This window comes from Leptopilina heterotoma, unplaced genomic scaffold, assembly GCF_015476425.1.
Source record: "Leptopilina heterotoma isolate Lh14 unplaced genomic scaffold, ASM1547642v1 Lhet_38, whole genome shotgun sequence".
NCBI classification, from domain to species: domain Eukaryota; kingdom Metazoa; phylum Arthropoda; class Insecta; order Hymenoptera; family Figitidae; genus Leptopilina; species Leptopilina heterotoma.
In genome coordinates this window covers 1,888,625-1,911,963 of record NW_025111054.1, presented here as the reverse complement: position 1 = coordinate 1,911,963, position 23,339 = coordinate 1,888,625, and the positions used below count along the sequence as shown (strand labels likewise).

Sequence of the window (23,339 nt, the reverse complement as noted above, 5' to 3'; positions counted from 1 at the left end):
TTTGGGCTGGTTAAAAAATAGCTTGTGTTTTGTTTTATTTTGACATAACAAGATTTATTCATCATTATCAAGCATTTGGACTACACAATTAAAAATTTAGTCTAATTTGAAAATACTGCTCATTTCAATTTACATTGAGAACCTTGTCTCTTAATGGTGTTCCGCAGTGATCACCTTTTGAAAATAGCTGCTCAAATGTATACTTGATTTGAAAATGATTTTTCTCCCAATTCAGACAGTTATTGCAAAATCGGAGAAAATACAAGATATCCTGAATAGTTTATCTTTCATTTGCGCGCAAGAAGTAAAAGATATATTTAAATTTACAACGACAGAAAGTAAAATAGGAAAAAGTTAAACAAATGCGCGATACATAAAATTACCACCAGAGAGCAGCACCTAATGGGCACATTTAATTTTCTCATTTTACTTCCTAACGTCGTGTATTATATTGGATTTTCAATTTCTTGTGCACAAATGAAAAAACAAAATTTCAGGATAACTGGTATTTTTTCCTATTTTGCAATAATTGTCCAAATTGAGAGAAAAATCCTTTTGAAATTATGTTTACGTTCAAGCAGCCATTTTTAAAAGGCGACCACTGTTTGAAATTGCGCAACACCGTTAAGTGATACATTGTTGTTTTACGTAAACCTATTTTTCAAAGAGTAAGAGTAACTTTTATCTTCACTTGCAGATTGAAGGAGGACTTAAGGACCGCCTCCAAAAAGGACAATAGATCTTACTTTTGAAGGCATAGAGAGTAATTTTACATTTATTGAGGTTTAACTGACCTGCGTACGTGTTTCCATTGGTCATTTTTGGATGATAATAAAATCATTGACGTTAAATATAAATATTGAAGTATTGCAATTTGTGTTGTTCTTTATCAAAAAATAAACAACTTAATCTATTATGAAAGCCAGTACTATTCAATATGTTCTCTTTTCCCTTTCCCTAATCCACTTAAGAAACACAATAAGCTACCTCTATTATAAGTAATACACTTCAAATTTGTGGGTTTTTCCGAGACAAAATTGTTACGCAGTAACATGCCAAGCCCCCTTAACCTTTAGAGGGCCGGTAAATTTGCACAGATTTTAGTAGTTCTGTATTACAAAAAAGTTTATAAATAAGAAGTCAATTCAATAAAATGATTCGCCAACAAAAATGGTGGCCACTATAGTAGCCACCCCGGCCATCAACAGTACGAAGAATAAATTTTCCAAAAAGTGATCAAAATTACTTGAAATTTGTTAGTCGGGGGTTTTCAGGGTCGCTGAATACGAATATGCAAAGAGAATTTCAAAATTCAAAATGGCGGATCCAATATGGCGGCCGACTTTTTCAAAAAATGATCAAAATCACTTGAAACTTGTTACTCGGGGGTTTTCAGGGTCGCTGAATACGAATCTGGCATCAGATTTTCAGAATTCAAAATGGCGGATCCAATATGGCGGCCGACTTTTTCAAAAAATGATCAAAATCACTTGAAACTTGTTACTCGGGGGTTTTCAGGGTCGCTGAATACGAATATGCAAACAGAATTTTAAAATTCAAAATGGCGGATCGAATAAAGCGGCCGACTTCTTAAAAAATGATCAAAATGATTTAAATTTTCATACTTTCCTTTACCATTACCCAGGGCTAACGACGTTGACGTAGAAAGTTATGTAACCCCTTTTTTTGTTTTTTTTGCTTTTTTTGTTTTTTTTTTGTTTTTTTTTGTTTGCTTTTTTTGGTTTTTTTGTGCTTTTTTGCTTTTTTTTCTTTTTTTTTGTAATTTTTTAATTAAATTGAACAAAATAATAAATAAATCTAATTAAAGAATGAGAAACTTTGATGGAAATGAAGTTATCCGAGAATTTCAAATGTATGGTACTTTTCGAAACAGGGAGTTACGCATAAGGCAGTTGTACAAGTTGAACAGTAATATTTCGTTCTTTTTCTAGTTCCCTTGAGAGAACACACTTGGCAGCGTCGATCAGAATTACCTAATTTTGGAAAATGATTACCTGTCAATCGTGAGAGTCCAGAATGTCGAGGTATACTTTCAAAAGAAGATATTCCCAAAATGGATCGAATAACTTCCAGCCGAAATTTCGGAAATGACAGATACTCATTGTTCATTTTATATAATGAGTAAGCTGCAGTGAGTGCTAAATCCATCAAGTGGAAAAACAACTTCCTGTACCACTTCATTGATTTTCGTACAGATTCTGTCAAAGACAACTGCCTGTCAATGTTGTCAATGCCGCCCATATTTCGATTGTACTCAACAACACAAGTTGGTTTGACAATGTCTTCGTTAGTACGGAAGTTTTTTTTACCAGTTGCACAGAAATCAAGTTCGTGAACTGTGGTAATCATATAGACTTCCTTTTTGTCCATCCATTTGATGAGAAGCCAGCAAACAGTATGAGCAGCCTCTACTTCACCCCGTTGTAATTTTGATTCCATTTTCGGTAAACCTTTCCGGTTAGATTTCACTGTTCCGCAGAGTCCCATATCGCGATCGTGTAAAAATTCTGCCAACTGAGCGGATGAGTACCAGTTGTCGACGTACACAACATGGCCTTTCCCAAAGTATGGTTTCAGAAAATGAGCAACAATGTCACCAGTTATTCCCAAGCCAAACTTTTTGTAATCAGTATTTTCCCCAGTGTACACGATGAAATTCAATATAAAACCGGTTTGGCAATCTACTAATTCAAAAAGTTTGATGCCAAAACGATTTCTTTTTAACGGGAGGTATTGTTTGAACTTTAGTCTACCTTTCCACAACAAGAGACTCTCATCAATACATAAATTTTTGCCGGGAATAATCGTGTTCGAAAATTTATCTTGAAGATAATCTATAATGGGTTCCACTTTTTTCAGTGGATGGTCTGTTATTTCTTCGTTATCCTGAAAATGTATATACTTCAAAATCTGCAAATATCTATTTCTGGTCATCACTTCTCGGAATATTGGAGTTGACAACAATGGATCAGTCTCCAATAACACAGCCACACAAAAAAAAGTTCTGATCTGGGGGTCTCACTATGTAGACTTTATGTTTTTTCGGTCGCTGAATCCGAATCCGAGGTCCATTTATACTCATCAGATCAGGATTTTGACATAACCTCAAAAAACCAATATGGCGGACACATTTTTGAAAAGTTCATTGGATTCGCTTGAAATTTGTTACTCGGGGGTTTTTGGGATCGCTGATTACGAATTTGAAGTCTGATTTCAAAAATTCAAAATGGCGGATCCACTATAACGGACACGTTTTTGAAAAATTCATCGGATTCGCTTGAAATTCGTTACTCTGGGGTTTATGGGGTCGCTGATTAGGAATTTGAAGTCAGATTTCAAAAATTCAAAATGGCGGATCCAATATGTCTGTGTCAACCATATTGGATCCGCCATTTTGAATTTTGAAAAACCGACATCAGATTCGTAATCAGCGACCCCAAAAACCCCAGAGTAACGAATTTCAAGCGAATCCGATGAATTTTTCAAAAACGTGTCCGCCATAGTGGATCCGCCATTTTGAATTTTTGAAATCAGACTTCAAATTCGTAATCAGCGATCCCAAAAACCCCCGAGTAACGAATTTCAAGCGAATCCGATGAACTTTTCAAAAATGTGTCCGCCATATTGGTTTTTTGAGGTTATGTCAAAATCCTGATCTGATGGGGTTAAATGGACCTCGGATTCAGATTCAGCGACCCAAAAAACATAAAGTCTACATAGTGAGACCCCCAGATCAGAACTTTTTTTTTGTGTGGCTGTGTAATCTTTTAAATTACCCTTTCTGGCGTGTCCCATTAAAATTGAGAGGGCAAGAAATTTGCGTAATTCTTCCACTGTTAGAGGCTCCCATGCCTTCATTTTGGCATGATAAGGTTCTGGATTTTGAATTTGATACCGATTAGATTCCGTTACTATCAATTGAAGCAGAGGTATGTCGAAAAACCACTGAAAGTAATCAATCGGTTCATTGCCTTCCAAAAGAACATTTTCGGAAATTTTTGATGTGCCACTAAAGTCTTTGACAGATGGATAAAAATGACTATCATGAATAATATCAAAGGCAGACCAAGAATTAGGATCTTCGATATTCAAATCTGTTATGTCAAAATTTGCAGCATCTATTTCTTCGGGTTCGGATTCGCCACTACTCCAATTTCTTCGCCTCTCCATACGTCGCTTCTTCATACTTCGCTTCTCCATATCTCCAAATAATTATATATAAATAATAGACAAGTTATCGGGAACTTTAGAAAAGGACAAAACTAAGTAATCATACAGTCAACAGTTTTCGTTGAATAATACAGAGCAGCGCTCTAATGTGCAAGTTTTGAAATCATTTACACTTTTCTTTTAGTAAAATAATTGAACGTCTAGGTTTGCAGATTGTCAACTGTTTCTTTTATGTTTTATTTGTATACATACAGTAAAAAGTACAGTGAAACATAGAAGAAACAGTTGACAATCTGCAAACCTAGACGTTCAATTATTTTACTAAAAGAAAAGTGTAAATGATTTCAAAACTTGCACATTAGAGCGCTGCTCTGTATTATTCAACGAAAACTGTTGACTGTATGATTACTTAGTTTTGTCCTTTTCTAAAGTTCCCGATAACTTGTCTATTATTTATATATAATTATTTGGAGATATGGAGAAGCGAAGTATGAAGAAGCGACGTATGGAGAGGCGAAGAAATTGGAGTAGTGGCGAATCCGAACCCGAAGAAATAGATGCTGCAAATTTTGACATAACAGATTTGAATATCGAAGATCCTAATTCTTGGTCTGCCTTTGATATTATTCATGATAGTCATTTTTATCCATCTGTCAAAGACTTTAGTGGCACATCAAAAATTTCCGAAAATGTTCTTTTGGAAGGCAATGAACCGATTGATTACTTTCAGTGGTTTTTCGACATACCTCTGCTTCAATTGATAGTAACGGAATCTAATCGGTATCAAATTCAAAATCCAGAACCTTATCATGCCAAAATGAAGGCATGGGAGCCTCTAACAGTGGAAGAATTACGCAAATTTCTTGCCCTCTCAATTTTAATGGGACACGCCAGAAAGGGTAATTTAAAAGATTATTGGAGTACTGATCCATTGTTGTCAACTCCAATATTCCGAGAAGTGATGACCAGAAATAGATATTTGCAGATTTTGAAGTATATACATTTTCAGGATAACGAAGAAATAACAGACCATCCACTGAAAAAAGTGGAACCCATTATAGATTATCTTCAAGATAAATTTTCGAACACGATTATTCCCGGCAAAAATTTATGTATTGATGAGAGTCTCTTGTTGTGGAAAGGTAGACTAAAGTTCAAACAATACCTCCCGTTAAAAAGAAATCGTTTTGGCATCAAACTTTTTGAATTAGTAGATTGCCAAACCGGTTTTATATTGAATTTCATCGTGTACACTGGGGAAAATACTGATTACAAAAAGTTTGGCTTGGGAATAACTGGTGACATTGTTGCTCATTTTCTGAAACCATACTTTGGGAAAGGCCATGTTGTGTACGTCGACAACTGGTACTCATCCGCTCAGTTGGCAGAATTTTTACACGATCGCGATACGGGACTCTGCGGAACAGTGAAATCTAACCGGAAAGGTTTACCGAAAATGGAATCAAAATTACAACGGGGTGAAGTAGAGGCTGCTCATACTGTTTGCTGGCTTCTCATCAAATGGATGGACAAAAAGGAAGTCTATATGATTACCACAGTTCACGAACTTGATTTCTGTGCAACTGGTAAAAAAAACTTCCGTACTAACGAAGACATTGTCAAACCAACTTGTGTTGTTGAGTACAATCGAAATATGGGCGGCATTGACAACATTGACAGGCAGTTGTCTTTGACAGAATCTGTACGAAAATCAATGAAGTGGTACAGGAAGTTGTTTTTCCACTTGATGGATTTAGCACTCACTGCAGCTTACTCATTATATAAAATGAACAATGAGTATCTGTCATTTCCGAAATTTCGGCTGGAAGTTATTCGATCCATTTTGGGAATATCTTCTTTTGAAAGTATACCTCGACATTCTGGACTCTCACGATTGACAGGTAATCATTTTCCAAAATTAGGTAATTCTGATCGACGCTGCCAAGTGTGTTCTCTCAAGGGAACTAGAAAAAGAACGAAATATTACTGTTCAACTTCTACAACTGCCTTATGCGTAACTCCCTGTTTCGAAAAGTACCATAGATTTGAAATTCTCGGATAACTTCATTTCCATCAAAGTTTCTTATTCTTTAATTAGATTTATTTATTATTTTGTTCAATTTAATTAAAAAATAACCAAAAAAACAAAAAACAAAAAAAGCAAAAAAGAACAAAAAAAACCAAAAAAAGCAAACAAAAAAACAAAAAAAGCAAAAAAAAACAAAAAAAACAAAAAAAGCAAAAAAAAACAAAAAAAGGGGTTACATAACTTTCTACGTCCACGTCGTTAGCCCTGGGTAATGCTAAAGGAAGGTATGAAAATTTAAATCATTTTGATCATTTTTTTAAGAAGTCGGCCGCCATATTGGATCCGACATTTTGAATTTTGAAATTCTGTTTGCATATTCGTATTCAGCGACCCTGAAAACTTTTGAATGATATGTTCCAAGGCTTATTTTTAAATTATTATTTGCTGGCCATTTAAGTGGCCATACCGGCCCTTTAAAGGTTAAACAGACAATGTTAAATTAATTCACATCACCCACCTTTAAAGATTATATTGTTTTTTAGTCTATTGGCAAAGGACACACAAGTTTTAATGCCCGCTTATAAACAACTGATTTCGTCTTTATTGACACAGCCTTCACAATTCCATCAGATCCTGGGTGACAATACTTCCAAGAGACCACTTCATTGGTGACTGGTTGTCCTCTTTGGACAAGATGAGTATTCCTAACTGTATAATACTTTGATCAGTCGCAGATTGACATTTACTCCTACAAATTAACTCGTTCAGGTATTCTTTATGCCATCGGTCCCAGAAGTGATGACGAATTTTTTGAGTTGGTTGCCAACAGCTGTCATGCTCTGGAATGTTGCGAAGATCTTCTTGCGGCAAGCTTATTAGATAATCATCCATGAGGAAATGTGCGGGTGTTAAAGGATTAAGATCATTAGGATCAGTAGAGGGAGGAGTCAAAGGTCTGGAATTTAAGAATTGACTCAATTTCTGTTACATATTTGTGAAGTTGCTTGTAAGTCAGAAGAGAATTTCCAGTGACTAGGACGAAGTGAAATTTAAACGATTTTATTGCTTTCTCCCAGAGTCCCCCAAAAATAAGGAGCTCTAGGAGGTATGAAATTCCAAAAAACCGATTTGCTAGAGAGTTACACTACACCGACAGATTAGCTCAGTGGATAAATACCTCGCTCGGCGGACTCTGTAGGACCAAGGGTACTTGGTTCGCTCCCATTAGCCTGGGATTTGACGTCGAGGTATAATGATGTGCACTGTCGATTATTGTCCAGTACACACAGTTTAAAAACTCGGCCGTCGCATAGTGGGAGGTTTTTTGAGGTCGTTGATTACAAATCTGATATCGATTTTCAAAAATCCCATAAAGCGGATCCAATATGGCGGACTACTTTCTAAAAAATTGATCAAATTTGCTTGAAACTCCTTACTCTGGGGGTTTTTCGAGTCGCTGATTACAAATCTAAGGTCGATTTTCAAAAATTCAAAATGGCGGATTTTATTAAAAAACAAATGAAGATAAAAAACAAAGAACAAATTAAATTTTCTCATTGAAAAATCTAAAATTTCTAATCAACTATAAAGTTATTTTATTGAATCAAATAAAATATTGTACTTTAAAAATATTATTAAAGATTACTTTGGCGCTAAGTACCCATATTATATGAAATATTGGATCAGAAATTAAAATTTTTTTAAAAATAACATTAAATTCGTAATCAGCGACCCGAAAAACGTAACGAGTTTCAAGCAAATTAGATCGATTTTTTAGAAAGTAGTCCGTCATATTGAATCCGCCATATTAGATTTTTAAAAATCGATATCAGATTCGTAATCAGCGACTCTAAAAACCCCTGAGTAAGTAAGTTGTCTTCCACATAACGTCTTAAAAGCGTTTTATGTTCTAAAAACGTGTTTAGAACATTGGACATTTTAAAGAAGTCATGTAGAGGACATGAAACGTCCTAAGAACGTTTCAGGAACGTTTCTAGAACAAAGTCGTTTACGTGCCTACAGAGTTGCGGTGGCACGTTATTTCTCGACTGGATCATCTAAAATGAAAAAACCAATTCTCGTGTTGAGGATTTTTGTTCGTTGAACAGTAATGATAATATGTGGCCCATATGGAATTACGCATATTTTTGACTATGTCACAATTTCTTCTAATTGATAAGCCATAATAAACGGTCAATTTATTAATGATTTTGCATGTGAGCTTGCGACCAAACTCACCAAGAATTTTTTTACGATTTTTTCCATTTATGTTAATTGTTTCCACATTCGTTTTTACACAATTTCGGAGCCGCTTTCCCATTCTTTTTTGAATGTGTCCAATACATTCTTTCTTTGTCACTACTTTTATAAGGTAAAGTGCAGCCTTTAAAATACCCGTGTAAGTTTTAGAGTCGCCGTCTCCTATGTAATTTTATTTTTGTAAATCACTCCAAACTTTTCCCATGATCGCCTAAACATCTGGACTACGGAATCTACTTCCATTTTACCAGAGGAACCTGAATGATTAGCACTGCAATTTTTCTCATGATCTTTATATTATTTATTATACTCCTCACTATTAATAGTTTCTTGTTCCTGGCTGTTATAGTTACCAGAAACCTAGCTGAAATCCTTTCATATACCAATTTTTGAATGATAATAACAAAAAATGTATAAGTTAGTATGTATTGTTTTTAACTCCTGTCAGTTAAAGAGCAACTTAAAATCTGTAGTTTTATCAATAACTTGAAATTAACTTTTTGGGAACTAAATCACATTTACTCATAGACGGACACATATTGTCCTTTCTTAGTAAACTTACCGCAATTAATTATAATTATTATCAATGGAATAAAATGTTTGAAATCACATATGTATTTGTAAAAACAATGAGTGACCCTGAAAAGCATTAGATAGTGTAAACCAGACAATTTGAGTCGGCCATATTAAATTTGCCGTTTTGAATTTTAAGTTTCAGAGGTCATTTTCGTTATCAGTGACCTCAAAAACATAAAACATGTGTGTTTTGTTTAAATCTAAAGCATTTTGACATATACATATGGGCAATTCCACGTGAGATTTTAGTCGACATCTTAAAATCAGCCAAAAATATTTTTTTCTATTCTGTATCGAAAAAAACATATACGTATTTTTTTATTTTTGTTTAATTGTCAAAATTTTCGAGTTATGAATTTTCGAAATTTTGGACTTTTAATTGTAGACCTATATTCAGTAGCTTATAAGTCCGAAAATATTGAGTTTAGAAAAAAGTTGTCAAAGAATTAAAGTTTTAGTTTTCTTTCGACTTTTAAGAAAAGTAAACAAAAATTTTTTTTTAAAATTTTTTATTTAAAAAAAATTTTTTTATAAACAAATTAATTTTTTTTAACTTTGGGCCGAATTTTGTTTATTTTTTAAAATTTATTTATACCTTATAGTATAGAGAAGATTTTCCAAATAGTCTCGAAATGGGCCTGATGTGTTAAATGAGTTTTAAAACATTTTCAAAAATCATTTGCAAGCATCAAAGTAAATTTTATTCTACAATTATCTTTTTAAAACTGTCTGCAGCGTAGACCCTTTAATTTAAAACAAAGAACACTCAAATAGATTAAAAATTATACGCTGTAGACAGTTTTAAAATGTTATTTGTAAAAAAAATCCCACTGTGATGGTTGCATTTGCAAGCATCACAGTGGGATTTTTGAAAATGTTTTAAAACTCATTTAACATATCAGGCCCATTTCGGGACTTTTTGAAAAATCTTCTCTATATTATAAGGTATAAATAAATTTTTAAAAAATAAAAAAAAATCCGGCCCAAAACTAAAAAAATTAATTTGTTTATAAAAAAAAAATTTTTAAATAAAATTAAAAAAAAAATTTGTTTACATTTCTTAAAAGTCGAAAGAAAACTAAAACTTTCATTCTTTGACAACTTACTCCTAAACTCAATATTTTCGGACTTATAAGCTACTGAAAATAGGTCTACAATTAAAAGTCCAAAATTTCGAAAATTATAACTCGAAAAATTAGACACTTAAACAAAAATAAAAAAATACGTATATGTTTTTTTATACAGAATAGAAAAAAAATATTTTTGGACGATTTTAAGAGGTCAACTAAAATTTCACGTGGAATTGCCCATATACAAATAATGATTTCAACGCTTTTGTGTTGTTAGTACAATGAAAACCATTTTTCTTCAGTCAAATTCCAACTTTGCATGATTTTTTTATATGTTCAAACATTTTCTAGAAGCTTCTCCGTATTTTTCCCATAATCTATAGAAACTTAGCTTTCATATACAATTTTTCTCTAAATTATATAACCTCTGTCAAGAGTATTACGTTTTGTCACAAACATCAACAGTTTTCCACACTGTGTACTGTCTGGTTTAGCCTACATTGTTATGAGAAAATGTGACAAATCTTTTAAAGTTATTCAGCCATATTGTATTAGTCATTTTGGAAAGTTTTTGTTCAATATCTTCAAGCATTAAAATGACAAGTTACACTAACCATAAATGGATTTTCTATTTCCTAATACCGCCGAATATTTTCCACAAAACAATATTTATACTCTAAAATTATTTAATTTTATTGAAGATAAAATAGTTTTAATTAAAGTTTCATCAGAAATTTGCAACTATTAAAGGAAATGTGTGAGAAAATTTCCTGATTGAAAATTGAAGATTATGAAAAAATTGTATAAATTTCAAAAGGGCAAAGGACAGCAAGAATTGTCGAACAGTGCGAGTGCCACGGGCTTGTTGTAACGCGATACTACCGTAATTCACGAAGGTTTTACGCTTTATGCGACACGTGGAACATGCATGCGCAAATTTACGGGGAACCCAACGGCGACTGGACAATACATTCGCAACTGGACTTGATGGACGCTTGCCCGGTATTGGATTAAACGCTTGAAAAAGAGAGAAAATACAAATATACGAAACCGCCGGACAAAGAAGAGTCAAACGTACATTTCTTTTCAGCGCAAGAATGAATTTCACTTCAATATAATAATTTAAATTACCTTATGATTTTACTTGATATTGTAACAAACTTTATTACATTCAAATTTAAAAATACATTATAATAATTAAAATAAATTAATTAGAAATAACCAAACCAACAGGAAAACTTAATTAAAAATTACTGTATATTTATTTATTTCACTTGTCTGCTGTCTGTTGGCTAATAAAAACAGACAATGGCATTTACAAATTTATAAAGCAATAATACTAAAACATAAGAAAATACAAAATAATAATTTTACAGGCTTCGAAGTGACACACTTTTCCACTTTTTTGACACTTTTTTTGGTCAAGCCTACTTTTTGCTACTTATTTTGTCAAAAAGCTACTAAATGCTACTTTTTCCCAAAAAAAGGTAAAAAAATTGACAGAATTCAAGAATTTTTGTTTTTATCTAATTTTATTATTCTTTAAGCTTCTTAAAAAAATTAAAAACTAAATTTTTTATTTTTCACCATATAATTTATAATAGTAATACCTTTTTCGACTTTATAAAAGTTTCATCAAGTATAGAAAAAATCAATTAATTAAGAATAAAAACTGAATTCTTTTGGTTATATAAATAATTTGATTAAAAATCCAAAATAATAATATTTATTTATAACGTGGTTATTTATTATATGTTTATAAACTTTTTGTCAAATTTAAAAATATTAATTGTATTTTCAATAATACAGTGTTTTAAGTCGGTTATTGTTCAATAATAAAAACATTTATAAAGATCATAATTTATTATTGTACAAAATTATGGCTATGTGGATTCTAAAATTTAAAAAATTTATATGACTAAAAACAATACATTTTTTCCATTTTGATAGTTGTTATTAGTAAATTACTAAAAAATGTTAACGTTTCATTCTTAAAAATTAGATGGCTGATAAAAAGTTATTGATAGTTTTTTAAAAAATAATGAGAAAGAAGGTGTCAATTTTACTTCTCAAAATTATAAGCCTGTTATTAAAAAACAAATTCTTATGAAAGATCTCCTTTAAGTATTATTAACAATTACATTTCATTATGTGCAAACTGTTATGAACAAGTGCGTTTTACATTCTAATGTAAAATATCGACAAAAAAGCTATTATATTTTCATGTTTTATGTTTATATCAAAAATTTAATAAAAATTTTGTGAATTTGTATCTCTAATATTTTTTTCTTTAAATTTTTTCGACAACAACATATATATTTACTTAATTTTCTTACTTAAAAAACTAATTTTACTTTATTTTTAATATGCTACTTTTTTCAATTTAGAGGACACTGTTTTCTTACAAAATGCTACTTTTTCATACTTTTTTTGACCTGCTACTAGACTTGGAAGCCTGTTAATTACTCTATGTCAACATTCAAGGATAGAAACGCTCTTTTGTAATATAGCTGGGACGTTTCGCGCCAACCGGGCCACTCTTCTCTCCAACATTAAAAACTTTCAAAATTATTTTTTATACCCAAAAATTATTTGTATATGGAGCATTCCACGCCAAGTCGGATATCATTTTGCTTTTGAATCTGAAATTTGTTTAAAACATTTTTTTTCTTTTAGTACCCTTTCAAATGAGCTACCTTGATTTTTTAAAAAATTTTCATAAAGCGGTACAGGAGATACAGTTTTTTAAAAAGTGACCAAATGCCCAAATGACCAAAATTTTTACATCGAATTCAATACACGATTTAAAGTATTTATAGACAATAAATTATAGCAGCAATTAGATGTAGGGGGTTTTGGGGGTCGCTCTTTCAGATTCTGGGGTCAAAATAGCGATTCGATTAACACAAAATCCAATATGGCGGTTATTTTGACAAAAAACCCAAAAAAATAAATATACATCTTAAAGTATGCTATTAGTGGTCAAAATAGTTGTACTTTCAAAATATAAAATAGAGAAATTCTGATTTCAAGATGGCAGAATCAAAATTTTGTAAAAGTAAATGCATTATCTATATTAAAAAAATCAAAATTTATACCAACATTCAAAAAGTTTGCAAATTCGATTCAAAATGTATACTTGGGGGTTTTTGGTGTCGCTGATGACGAATCGGATATCAGTTTTTCAAAATTCGAAATAGCTGATCCAATATGGCGGACATTTAAAAAAAATTAGATTCGCATGAAACTTGTAACTCGGAGTTTTCGGGGTCGCTGATGATGATTCCGATGTCAGTTTTTCAAAATTCAAAATGGCGGATCCAATATGGCGGAAATTAAAAAAAAAATTGGATTCGCTTGAAACTTGTCACTCGGGGGTTTTTGAGGTCGCTGATGACGAATCCGATGTCAGTTTTTGAAAATTCAAAATGGCGGATCCAATATAGCGGACATTTGTTAAAAAATAATTTCGATTCGCTTAAAACTTTTCATTCGAGGGTTTTTGGGGTCGCTGATAAAGAATCCAATGTCATTTTTTCAAAATTCAAATTGGCGGATCCAATATGGCATATCGTGGAGATCCACTTTACCCATAAACTTATTGGAAAGGTGAAATGCGTTAGAAAATTTCAATGGAATTTCATATGGAAATATGTGAAGAACGAAGCAACGTTATATAAGTGTATGCGTATGTTAAAACATCAGAAGGTTAATTGTTGAATTAATAAGTGTATTGTGGAAAGAATACTGTATTAAACGTATAAAAAATGGGAAATAATTGCATTGTGATCTCGTGTAGTTTTTATCACAAAAGCAAAACAAATTTTACAAATGCCGGTTTCATAAAACAGCTATAAAGAGAGAGCAAAAATTGAAATTCCATTGAAATTTCCTAACGCATTTCACCTTTCCAATATGTTCATGGGTGAAGTGGATCTCCACGATATGAAATATTGGATCCGTCATTTTGAATTTTGAAAAACTGACATTGGATTCGTTATCGGCGACCCCAAAAACCCTCGGTACAGGGGCCAAATTTATGTCGAGGCCCTTTCTAAAAAAAATTTTTATTTAAGGAAATATTAAATTATAGGTAATTATTTGACAAGAAATGTAACTGCATTTATTTTTTAGAATAAAGTACATATGCATTTAATGAAATGTTCGAATAATTAGCGATTTTTTACTTTTTTTACCTTCTTACATCAAAGAAGAAATATATATGATTTTGCATTAGCAAAATTGGTCATCATTAATTTCAGGTATATGCGAATAACAATAACGAATAGCATTGCAAAATGTTGACTTCAAATTGTTTTATAAAATGAATCGATAAAGAAATATTTCTGTAGATTATCCCTTTCTTTCTTCATATTGATTAGAAAAAGCCACAAGGTGTACAAGTTTATTTGTCAGATTCTGTTTATGATCTTCAGTATAGGCGCCCAAGCAGCACGTAATATAACCTTAAAATAAAGGCAATATAAAATCTAATATTGCCTTCATTTTAAGGTTATATTACAGGAATACTTCAAGATAACATTGAGGGTATGTTCAACGGTAATACTAAAAGAATATTTCAGGATGATGTTAAGGGAATGTTTCACCCTAATATTAATAGAATATTCTAGGGTGTTGTTAAATAAATGTTCCCAGGTAATATTAGATATGTTCAAAATACCACTGAATCTTTTATTTAATAAAAAAATAAAAAAGTCACATATTTTCAAAGTATAAAATTTTGGAGTATTTACAGGGTATAACCTGGGAATATTCCCTCAACATCACTCTGGAATATTGCATTAATTTTAAGGTGGAACATTCCATCAACATCATCCTGGAATATTCCTCTAATATCACCATTGAACATTCCCCCAATGTTATCTTAGAATATTCCTGTGGGCGGACATTTTAATATTACTTTAAAATCCCTGGAACATTCTACTAGGATATTGGCAAATATGAAATGTAATATTGCCTTCATTTTAAGGTTATATTACAGGAATACTTCAAGATAACATTGAGGGTATGTTCAACGGTAATACTAAAAGAATATTTCAGGATGATGTTAAGGGAATGTTTCACCCTAATATTAATAGAATATTCTAGGGTGTTGTTAAATAAATGTTCCCAGGTAATATTAGATATGTTCAAAATACCACTGAATCTTTTATTTAATAAAAAAATAAAAAAGTCACATATTTTCAAAGTATAAAATTTTGGAGTATTTACAGGGTATAACCTGGGAATATTCCCTCAACATCACTCTGGAATATTGCATTAATTTTAAGGTGGAACATTCCATCAACATCATCCTGGAATATTCCTCTAATATCACCATTGAACATTCCCCCAATGTTATCTTAGAATATTCCTGTGGGCGGACATTTTAATATTACTTTAAAATCCCTGGAACATTCTACTAGGATATTGGCAAATATGAAATGTAATATTGCCTTCATTTTAAGGCATATGTGCGGCTTACATAAGTATATTTGCATTTAATTCTAATTGGCAAGGTTCTATAGCATTCAATTCGGCCAAGAACCCTAATTTTTTACAAATTGCACCATCAGCCAGTTATTTATTCAGCCAGTGCCAAATTTAATTGATCAATATCCGGAAGAAAACAATTTGTTCGAAATTCATCTCTCGGCAACAATTGAACTGCAGGAGAAGGTTCAGATTTTGAACAAACAGATACTTCTAAAACGGACCACCGTGAGCACAGCGATCGCAAGGCGGCGAATTTAAAAAACAGTAATTTCTCCAAATGCGACTGACATCGTAAATTATGAACTAGAGAATATTCTTTTAAACACGAGCAGAAAAGAGATAAACATTGTAATGGGTCAATTCCCTAATAATAGCAAGGAGAGAGAGAAATTAGAGATTAGGGGAGAGAGAATAGTATGAAACTATTAATTAGTCAGTTGAGTTCCTGACAGCCTTGAAGTCGGAATCACGAAAATTGACTAGACCTTTCTAAGAGAATTGATCACTCTCGATATTTAATTTATTATACTGTGCCTTGTTGTCGGATTATATCTGAAGGATACTCCCTTCTCTAACTCATCTCAGAAATATTGTGCCCAATCTATGGAGATTCATGTGACGACACGCCAAGTACTGTACCAGTTGAATCCTGTTAGAATAATATATCACTGATCCAGTTTACTTCCTGTGAAAATCCTCTATTACGGATCCTATTAACCTCCTGTTGGAATCATCTTCGGTGTCTCAACATCAGCGGTGGCCACCGATACACGAGTATTAGTATTTATTTATTGTAATATATTTATTGTGTGTTTTGTATGTGTATGACAGTTGACAAAGAAACCACTTTTTTGTCGCTGATTAGACCACGATATTGGCCCATTACTAAACAAGAAAATGAATCCGCTTTTGGATTTTCTTGTGTTAAGGCACTCTGCATAATCGGCATCTATAAATCCTTTTATTATATCCGAACTCGAGCTGTTTTGAAAAAATTTACCATAATTTCGAGTCCCGAATCTCGCATCCTGAATTCTAAATATGCTAATCACTTTTTCAATATCATTGCAACTGACTAATTCTAATCACTCTCTTTTCACGATCACGCTCAATTTGCATTTCAATGAATTCACATGCTTCATTTAATGTACTTTTAAATTGATTTTTCAAATAATTTAAGGTTTACAACAACCGGTTCCTTTATCGGAGTCAGAAAGAGTGGAGGCAAGGGAGCTTCATAAGGGGCGGCCTCCAGAATCCTCGTGAGCTCGGCAATCTCTTCCTCTATCGTCGTGGTATACCGGGAGCAGATTGTGTCCTTCGGCGTCGGTGGAGCCGTCGTCAAAGAAGGGATCTCCTGGGGGTAGATAAGGGTCGTGTCCTGGCGCCATCCTTGATGTAGTGGCTGGCCAATCTAGGGCTGATAGCGGGGTAATTGATAGCGAGGAGCTTAGCCATAAATTTCTCAGATTGACGCTGGTTTCTCAGAATTCGATAAGCACACTGTGGTCTCTTATGAGACCGATTTTAAGGCATCTACGGAACGAGAGTTATTTATAATTTTTAGGGTTCCGTACCCGACAGGAACCCTATTAAAACGGTTACGGAAAATGACTATGTATTCCCCCCTAGCGTTCACATTTTTTCATCTAGAGAGCTAAAAATTGGTACACGTATGTATTTTCACGCGTAGATTACAGGAAAAATATAGCGAACGTGATTGGAGTTCATCTTCATAGAGTTTTTCGCGAAAAACATCAAATTTTGTCCGTTTTTAAAAAAAAATGCATGTACCCCCCTGGCTCTCACAGTTTTTTACGTAGAGAGTTGAAAATTGGCATATTTATTCATTTCTACGCGTAGATTACAAGAAAAATATAGCGGAAGTGATTAGAATTTATTTTCATGGTGTTTTCATCGAAAAACTAACATCTCTTTTTGCAAGCTCGAAAATTTGTTAACCCTTACTGGTTCGCACAATTCTTAATCTAGTGGACTGGCGTTATACATTTTTATTTATTTTTTCGTGTAGATTTCAACAAGCATACAGAAAAATTATTAGAGTTCATTTTCATATTTTTTTGTTGCGAAAAACTAGAAATTTTTTTTTATTTAGAAAAAAAGTGTGACTCTCCCTTAGTTTACGCAATTCAGCAAAAAAATAGAAGTTTTAAACAAGAGTACGAAACCCTCGGTTTTAGTACGAGTTCTACTCGCACTTGTCCGGTTTTTTGTACTTGTAGGAAGTAGAAGGGGCAAGTTATGTTTAAGCGATTAAAGGAGATGACAGGAAGGAAAGGACTGCCTCCGGCGTACAGGACGTCGGAGACAGGACGGATAATGTCCACGTGCTCGACGACGAACCAGAAGGATACTCGCGTGCAAGACGTCGAGCGGGTTTACCGGACGGGAAGGTGGTGCTCGCGTTCAAAACGGAAAGCGTAGACGAGGATGAGCGTTTGCGTTCAAGACGTCGAACTTAAAGAGGCATGAGAATTTTATGTAGCGTCGAAGGCATTGGATACCAATTGTAGTGAGCCACATAAAGTTTTGCAGTGAGAGTGCATAGTTGTTTAAATTTAAGGGCATCGATTGCTAGCTGTACAGAAATAGCGGTTAAAATTGTTTTAAAGTGTCGAATCAAATCAACGTTCAGTTCCAGAAGTCCAGCTAACAAATCTGGATTCTCAAAGGCTCTGCGAGCAGTATTACCATCATTAGTGGTCCCAGCACCTCCTACTTTTGGCTTATCGACTATTAGTCCTATCTTTTCCCAATGAATGTTCTGAACATGTTTTTTTCTTTCTGCAAACAAGACTTTTTGTTGGACAGATCGTACTTGCCAACTCTTGAAGGGTAGTCTGCATGAAATATGTAGGCAACATTCGAAAATTCTAATCCACGCGTGCAGTGGGCTTATTCCATAAACTAACGAATTAACATTTGGTAAAAAAAGTGCCATTCTGTATATTAGACAAGATATTGAACAATTTTTGTGTCGCATGACATATTCGGCAAGTTTGCATTGACTTTGTTCCTGTTATAATGTTAAATACTTTACCATCAATTAAGGTTAAAAATAATGCGAAATGTATTCTTACGAATTTACCGTCATCTAATAAAATTTCAAGAACTTTAAGATTTTCTATTTGGGCTTCAACATTACGTTTCTGTTCTAAAATTACTTCCGATGACTCTTTAACTTGTAACACTTGAAGCGGCCAACAAGATCTTGGTGACTGAGACATTCTGTTATTCCACAAAATAACATTGTCACCAGTTATTAATCTCAAAGGAATTACAGAAGTAATAAATAAGCTATAATCTTGAAGGCTTTCATTGTTTGGAGTTAATCTATCACCTTGTTTATAAGAAGAATAGCCTGTCCTGCCATCCACTCCCCATGAACTCATCATCAGAATTTATATTTCTGTCAGATTTTCCTTCTGCTTATATTGAAGTATCACGTCCTTCTGCATTTCAGCAATTCTATTTGCAGTATGATTTAACAGAGACTGGAGAGAAACTATTGCTGTTTTCTCGGTAATAGTAATGTCCTCTTTAGGTGGTCTACAATATGACTTAGCTTCTCTAACTGCATTATATGGTGGCCATATGTAATGCAGAAAATGCAATATTGCTATTTTGCTTTCCTTAATGTCCGTAATATTCATTTCATTTAGAAATTTTAAAATCGATCTCCTTTGTTGTTCTTTACGGTTTATTTTCGTACAAATTAGATTCGCTAATTCCTCTGGAACATCATCCAGTAATTCGTAATCGAAGTAAAATTTAGCAATCTTCTTCGCAGTTATTAGCGTCGGATTTAATAGGCTCTTTACATTTACTGAGGCATGGAATTGCAGGAATCTGAAACAAATAATAGATTTCCAATGGTAATGATTTTACAAATTATTTTAGGGTTGAAATAATTTGTAAAAATTTTGCTAATAATTAAAATCATAAAGCAAAATTAAATACTTATACATACATTTTAACTGCGTAATGACCAGCTGCAAGAGCCGACGTCATGTAATTCGGTTGTTCTAAGTACCTTTCAACACCTCCGAAATACCGTAAATATTTCCCAATCGAGGAATAAGTTGCATTATTATATTTCGCAAGCAATCTAATAGCCATTTTGCATAACCGTTTACATTCGACAAGACTTTTTAAATCGTGGTCCAAATTTCTCCGTAAAATTTTTTTTAACATATACACTTTCTCAGGGTATTCATTAAAATAATGGATATTCAATACTAGTTTCTTCGACATTGTTTTCTAATAAATTAATGTAAACTTAACGAACAATACAAAACAATCACGACCAAATAACTGCAACGACAGGGACACTTAATAGACAACTGACGAAAAAATCATGTAAAAAAACTGAGGCACATTGCTAGGCAACAAGACTTTGCAGTATGAAGTTAGCGGAAATTCATACAGGAGGCACTCCGACTAGCGGAACAGCCTATTGCGCAGTGCCTCCTGTATAAATTTTACCCAAGTTCATACAGGAGGCACTGCGATTGGTGGAACAGTCTCTGTAGAGTTTCTCTCAATTTTTAATAATAAAATTGAATAAATAAGAGAATTTCACTAAAGTTCATACTGGAGGCACTCCGACTGGCTAAAAAGCCTATTGCGGGTGTCTCTCTATTATTTATTTATTTCCATTGTTATTAACAATTACTTAGGCAATAGGCTCTTCCGCCAGTCGCAGTGCCTATTTCGGGTTCTATCGATATATATTACCGACTGCTGATACTTTAAATTTATATTATACAGTTATACATCTTATTTTCCTTGTTTTAACAGATGACTCTGTCTCAGGAATCTTTCTCACAAGTGCAGATTATAAGCTTTCGATTAATATATAAGGACGAATGACAAATTATATCAAACAGGTAGTCCGATGCTTTTGTAGAACTTCTGCGGAAGGAATCTTATCCCAAATGACTGAGGCTAAGGAGTTCTATGAGTTTAAGAAGGGTTTTCACTTATATAATAATAACAGAAGCGAGAACCTGTTAACTTATTCCCATCTTATTGTGCATAAGACTTCTTATGTCCAAAGTTGGAGGATTTCAGTTACAAGTGATTCTGTTACATTCAGACTATAACCCTACGTGTTGAATGTGTGTAATGTACACTGCATAAATGACAGATATGATCGACCCTGAAGCCGTTATTTCAGTGTAGATTCAACATACTAATAGTGACACTAGACCATCATTTTCTTAAATGGTAATTGTATGGATGGATATAATACGTCATAAATAAGAGAGAGACACCCGCAATAGGCTTTTTAGCCAGCCGCAGTGCCTCCTGTATAAATGTCACCCAAGTTCCTACAGGAGGCACTGCTATTGGTGAAACTGCCTCTGTGGAGTGTCTCTCAATTTTCAATAATAAAACTGAATAAATAAGAGAATTCAACCTAAGTTCATACTGGAGGCACTCCGACTGGCTAAAAAGCCTATTGCGGGTGTCTCTCTATTATTTATTTATTTCCATTGTTATTAACAATTTTTGATGCCTCTCATGGGGTCTATTAAATAGAGGAGCTCTCTAGCTTTAATTTGATTACTTGTTCATTAAAATCGGTTAAGAAGGAAAAAAGTTGTTTTCTAAATATTCTCATTATATGCCTTAGTATACTTGTAGAATTCACTTGTATAGTAAGGCATATAATGAGAATATTTAGAAAAAAACTTTTTTTCTTCTCAACCGATTTTAATGAACAAGTAATCAAATTAAAGCTGGAGAGCTCCTTTATTTAATAGACTCCATGAACGGCCTAAGAAATTATGTTATATGAGAATTTAATAAAACATGTATAAATTAATAATTGAAAAGACTAAAAATAAAAGTTGTTTATAATTAAGAATGAAACTGATAAATAATAATAAAATTTCCAAAAATTAAGGACGCTACATTATATGAATTGAATATTATTATTATTATTATTTATTTTTATTTTTTTGTAGTCGGAAGTGGAAAATCTGTGAATTCAGATACCTGGATAAAGGAATCCCAGGTTATGTGGGGATGACCGCTCTTGTTCTGGTCGACCCACTAAAAACCACTCCCGTCTTAATCTGGACTATTCTTCAACCCAAGGAAATACCTATTGGCTTCGAACTTCGTGGGCGAAGGTCCCATTAAGTCGCTCACGCGACTCTCCCGTGCCGCTCTTGTTCTGGCCTTACTTCCTCCTTGTCCTTGACAAAGTCTTCTTTGCTTCCTCGAGGGCAGTTCTGAAGACTTTGCAACCAAACTTTGCCTGGCATAAGAAGCAGCATGAGCTCTTCTTACAATCTGCTGCCTTATGGCCGGCTTCTCCGCACTTGAAGCACGCAGCCGACCTATCTACACCTTGGCAATCTCTACCTATATGGCCGTAGTCAAGGCACTTATGACACCTTGTGACCATAGTTCTTCTTCTTATCTTCTTCTTATCATTAAGATTGACGAACCCAATCTTTATGTGCCCGATTTTCTCCAGCTTATCAGCGTCTTCCTGACTGGTGACCACGACAGCGAGCTTTGCTCCTCGCTTGTTTGGTCCGCGAACCGTCACCTTCCTACTTCCTGCTGGTACCGTAGAAATTTTCTCCAGGGCACCCAGTACGTCTTCTTTTTCTGTAAGGGCATCCATTTCGCGGATTTCCAACGTAGTTCGCCGGTCCGCCATCTGCACCTTACCTAGGGCTCCATTAACCATTGTCACCTCCTCGGTGAACAACGCCATACTTGAAGTCCCTCCTACTTTGATAAGAAGGTCTCCTTTTTTAGTGGGCACAGCGCCCACAACCCTTGTCTTGATGGCCTTCAGGTCAGCCTCTTCACGAACCTTCTTCAGCACGTTCGCGAAAGATGTTCTTTCAGCCACTCTGACGATCATTGTTGTTCGTTTTTGTGGCTGTCTTCTATCCTTAACTGAATTCGACTTTGGTGCCGACTTGGTACCCTTGCCTCCAGTCCTTTTAGGAGATCCATTCTCCTTCTTCCTCTTTGTGTCCTTCACAAACTCAGGACCACTTCTTTTTCTCTTTTGTCTTTACAAGACAACGTTTCTTAGCATTGCTGCGTTGAAACGGTCACGTCTCATCCTTCGGTCTTTGCGTGCTTCTTCCGACCAGGTTAATCCCTGGTAGAACTTCTCATCTTTTCTGGCCGCTGCTGCGTGCTTCTCCTTCACATCCCGTATGAGCGACGTTATGCTTCTCAGTCCATCCTTGATTGTCATATTGACATTCCTCTGGACCTCACAGGATTTCAGCATCTTGCTGCCTTCATTCTCCATTTTTTGAATGCTCGCTGCCTCTTCCTCCCGCAGCTTAATGCATTCCTCTCGATATTCATTGCAGCTAACAATGTCAATCGCAGAAGCATTACTGAAGACAGAAATGCAGCTGGCTTGACTCGTCACGCTGCTCGTACTTCCTCGTCTATCTACTCTTTCCAAGACAATTCTTGGTACCACATTTTTAAAAGATAAAATTGCAAAACTTTGCATAAATTGAAATATACCTACAACGTACAACTACAATTAAAACATAATTAAAATTTTATTAGTGCAGTGGCTAACAGCTATTAAGATGAACGTTTAAACATAAAAATTTTCGTCTTTCACCATCAGTAGCCCTAGTGCAGTTATAGTGATCACATGTATACCATTTTTGCTAGCTAGAAGTATTAAAATATAAAAT

At 33.9% G+C, this 23,339-nt stretch overlaps 2 protein-coding genes across 2 annotated transcripts; one reads left to right on the top strand and one right to left on the bottom strand.

Moving 5' to 3' along the window:
• Positions 1-1,854: 1,854 nt before the first annotated feature.
• LOC122505888 (piggyBac transposable element-derived protein 4-like) lies at positions 1,855-4,221 on the bottom strand. The gene is made up of 2 exons (XM_043617757.1): positions 3,874-4,221; positions 1,855-2,907 (listed from the first exon to the last, which is right to left on the bottom strand). The coding sequence occupies exons 1-2, from the start codon at positions 4,219-4,221 to the stop codon at positions 1,855-1,857; spliced, it is 1,401 nt and encodes a 466-aa protein (XP_043473692.1).
• Positions 4,222-4,666: 445 nt separating this feature from the next.
• Positions 4,667-6,253, top strand: LOC122505887 (piggyBac transposable element-derived protein 4-like). The gene has a single exon (XM_043617756.1). It carries the CDS (start codon positions 4,667-4,669, stop codon positions 6,251-6,253), a length of 1,587 nt encoding a protein of 528 aa, XP_043473691.1.
• The last annotated feature ends 17,086 nt before the right edge of the window (positions 6,254-23,339 follow it).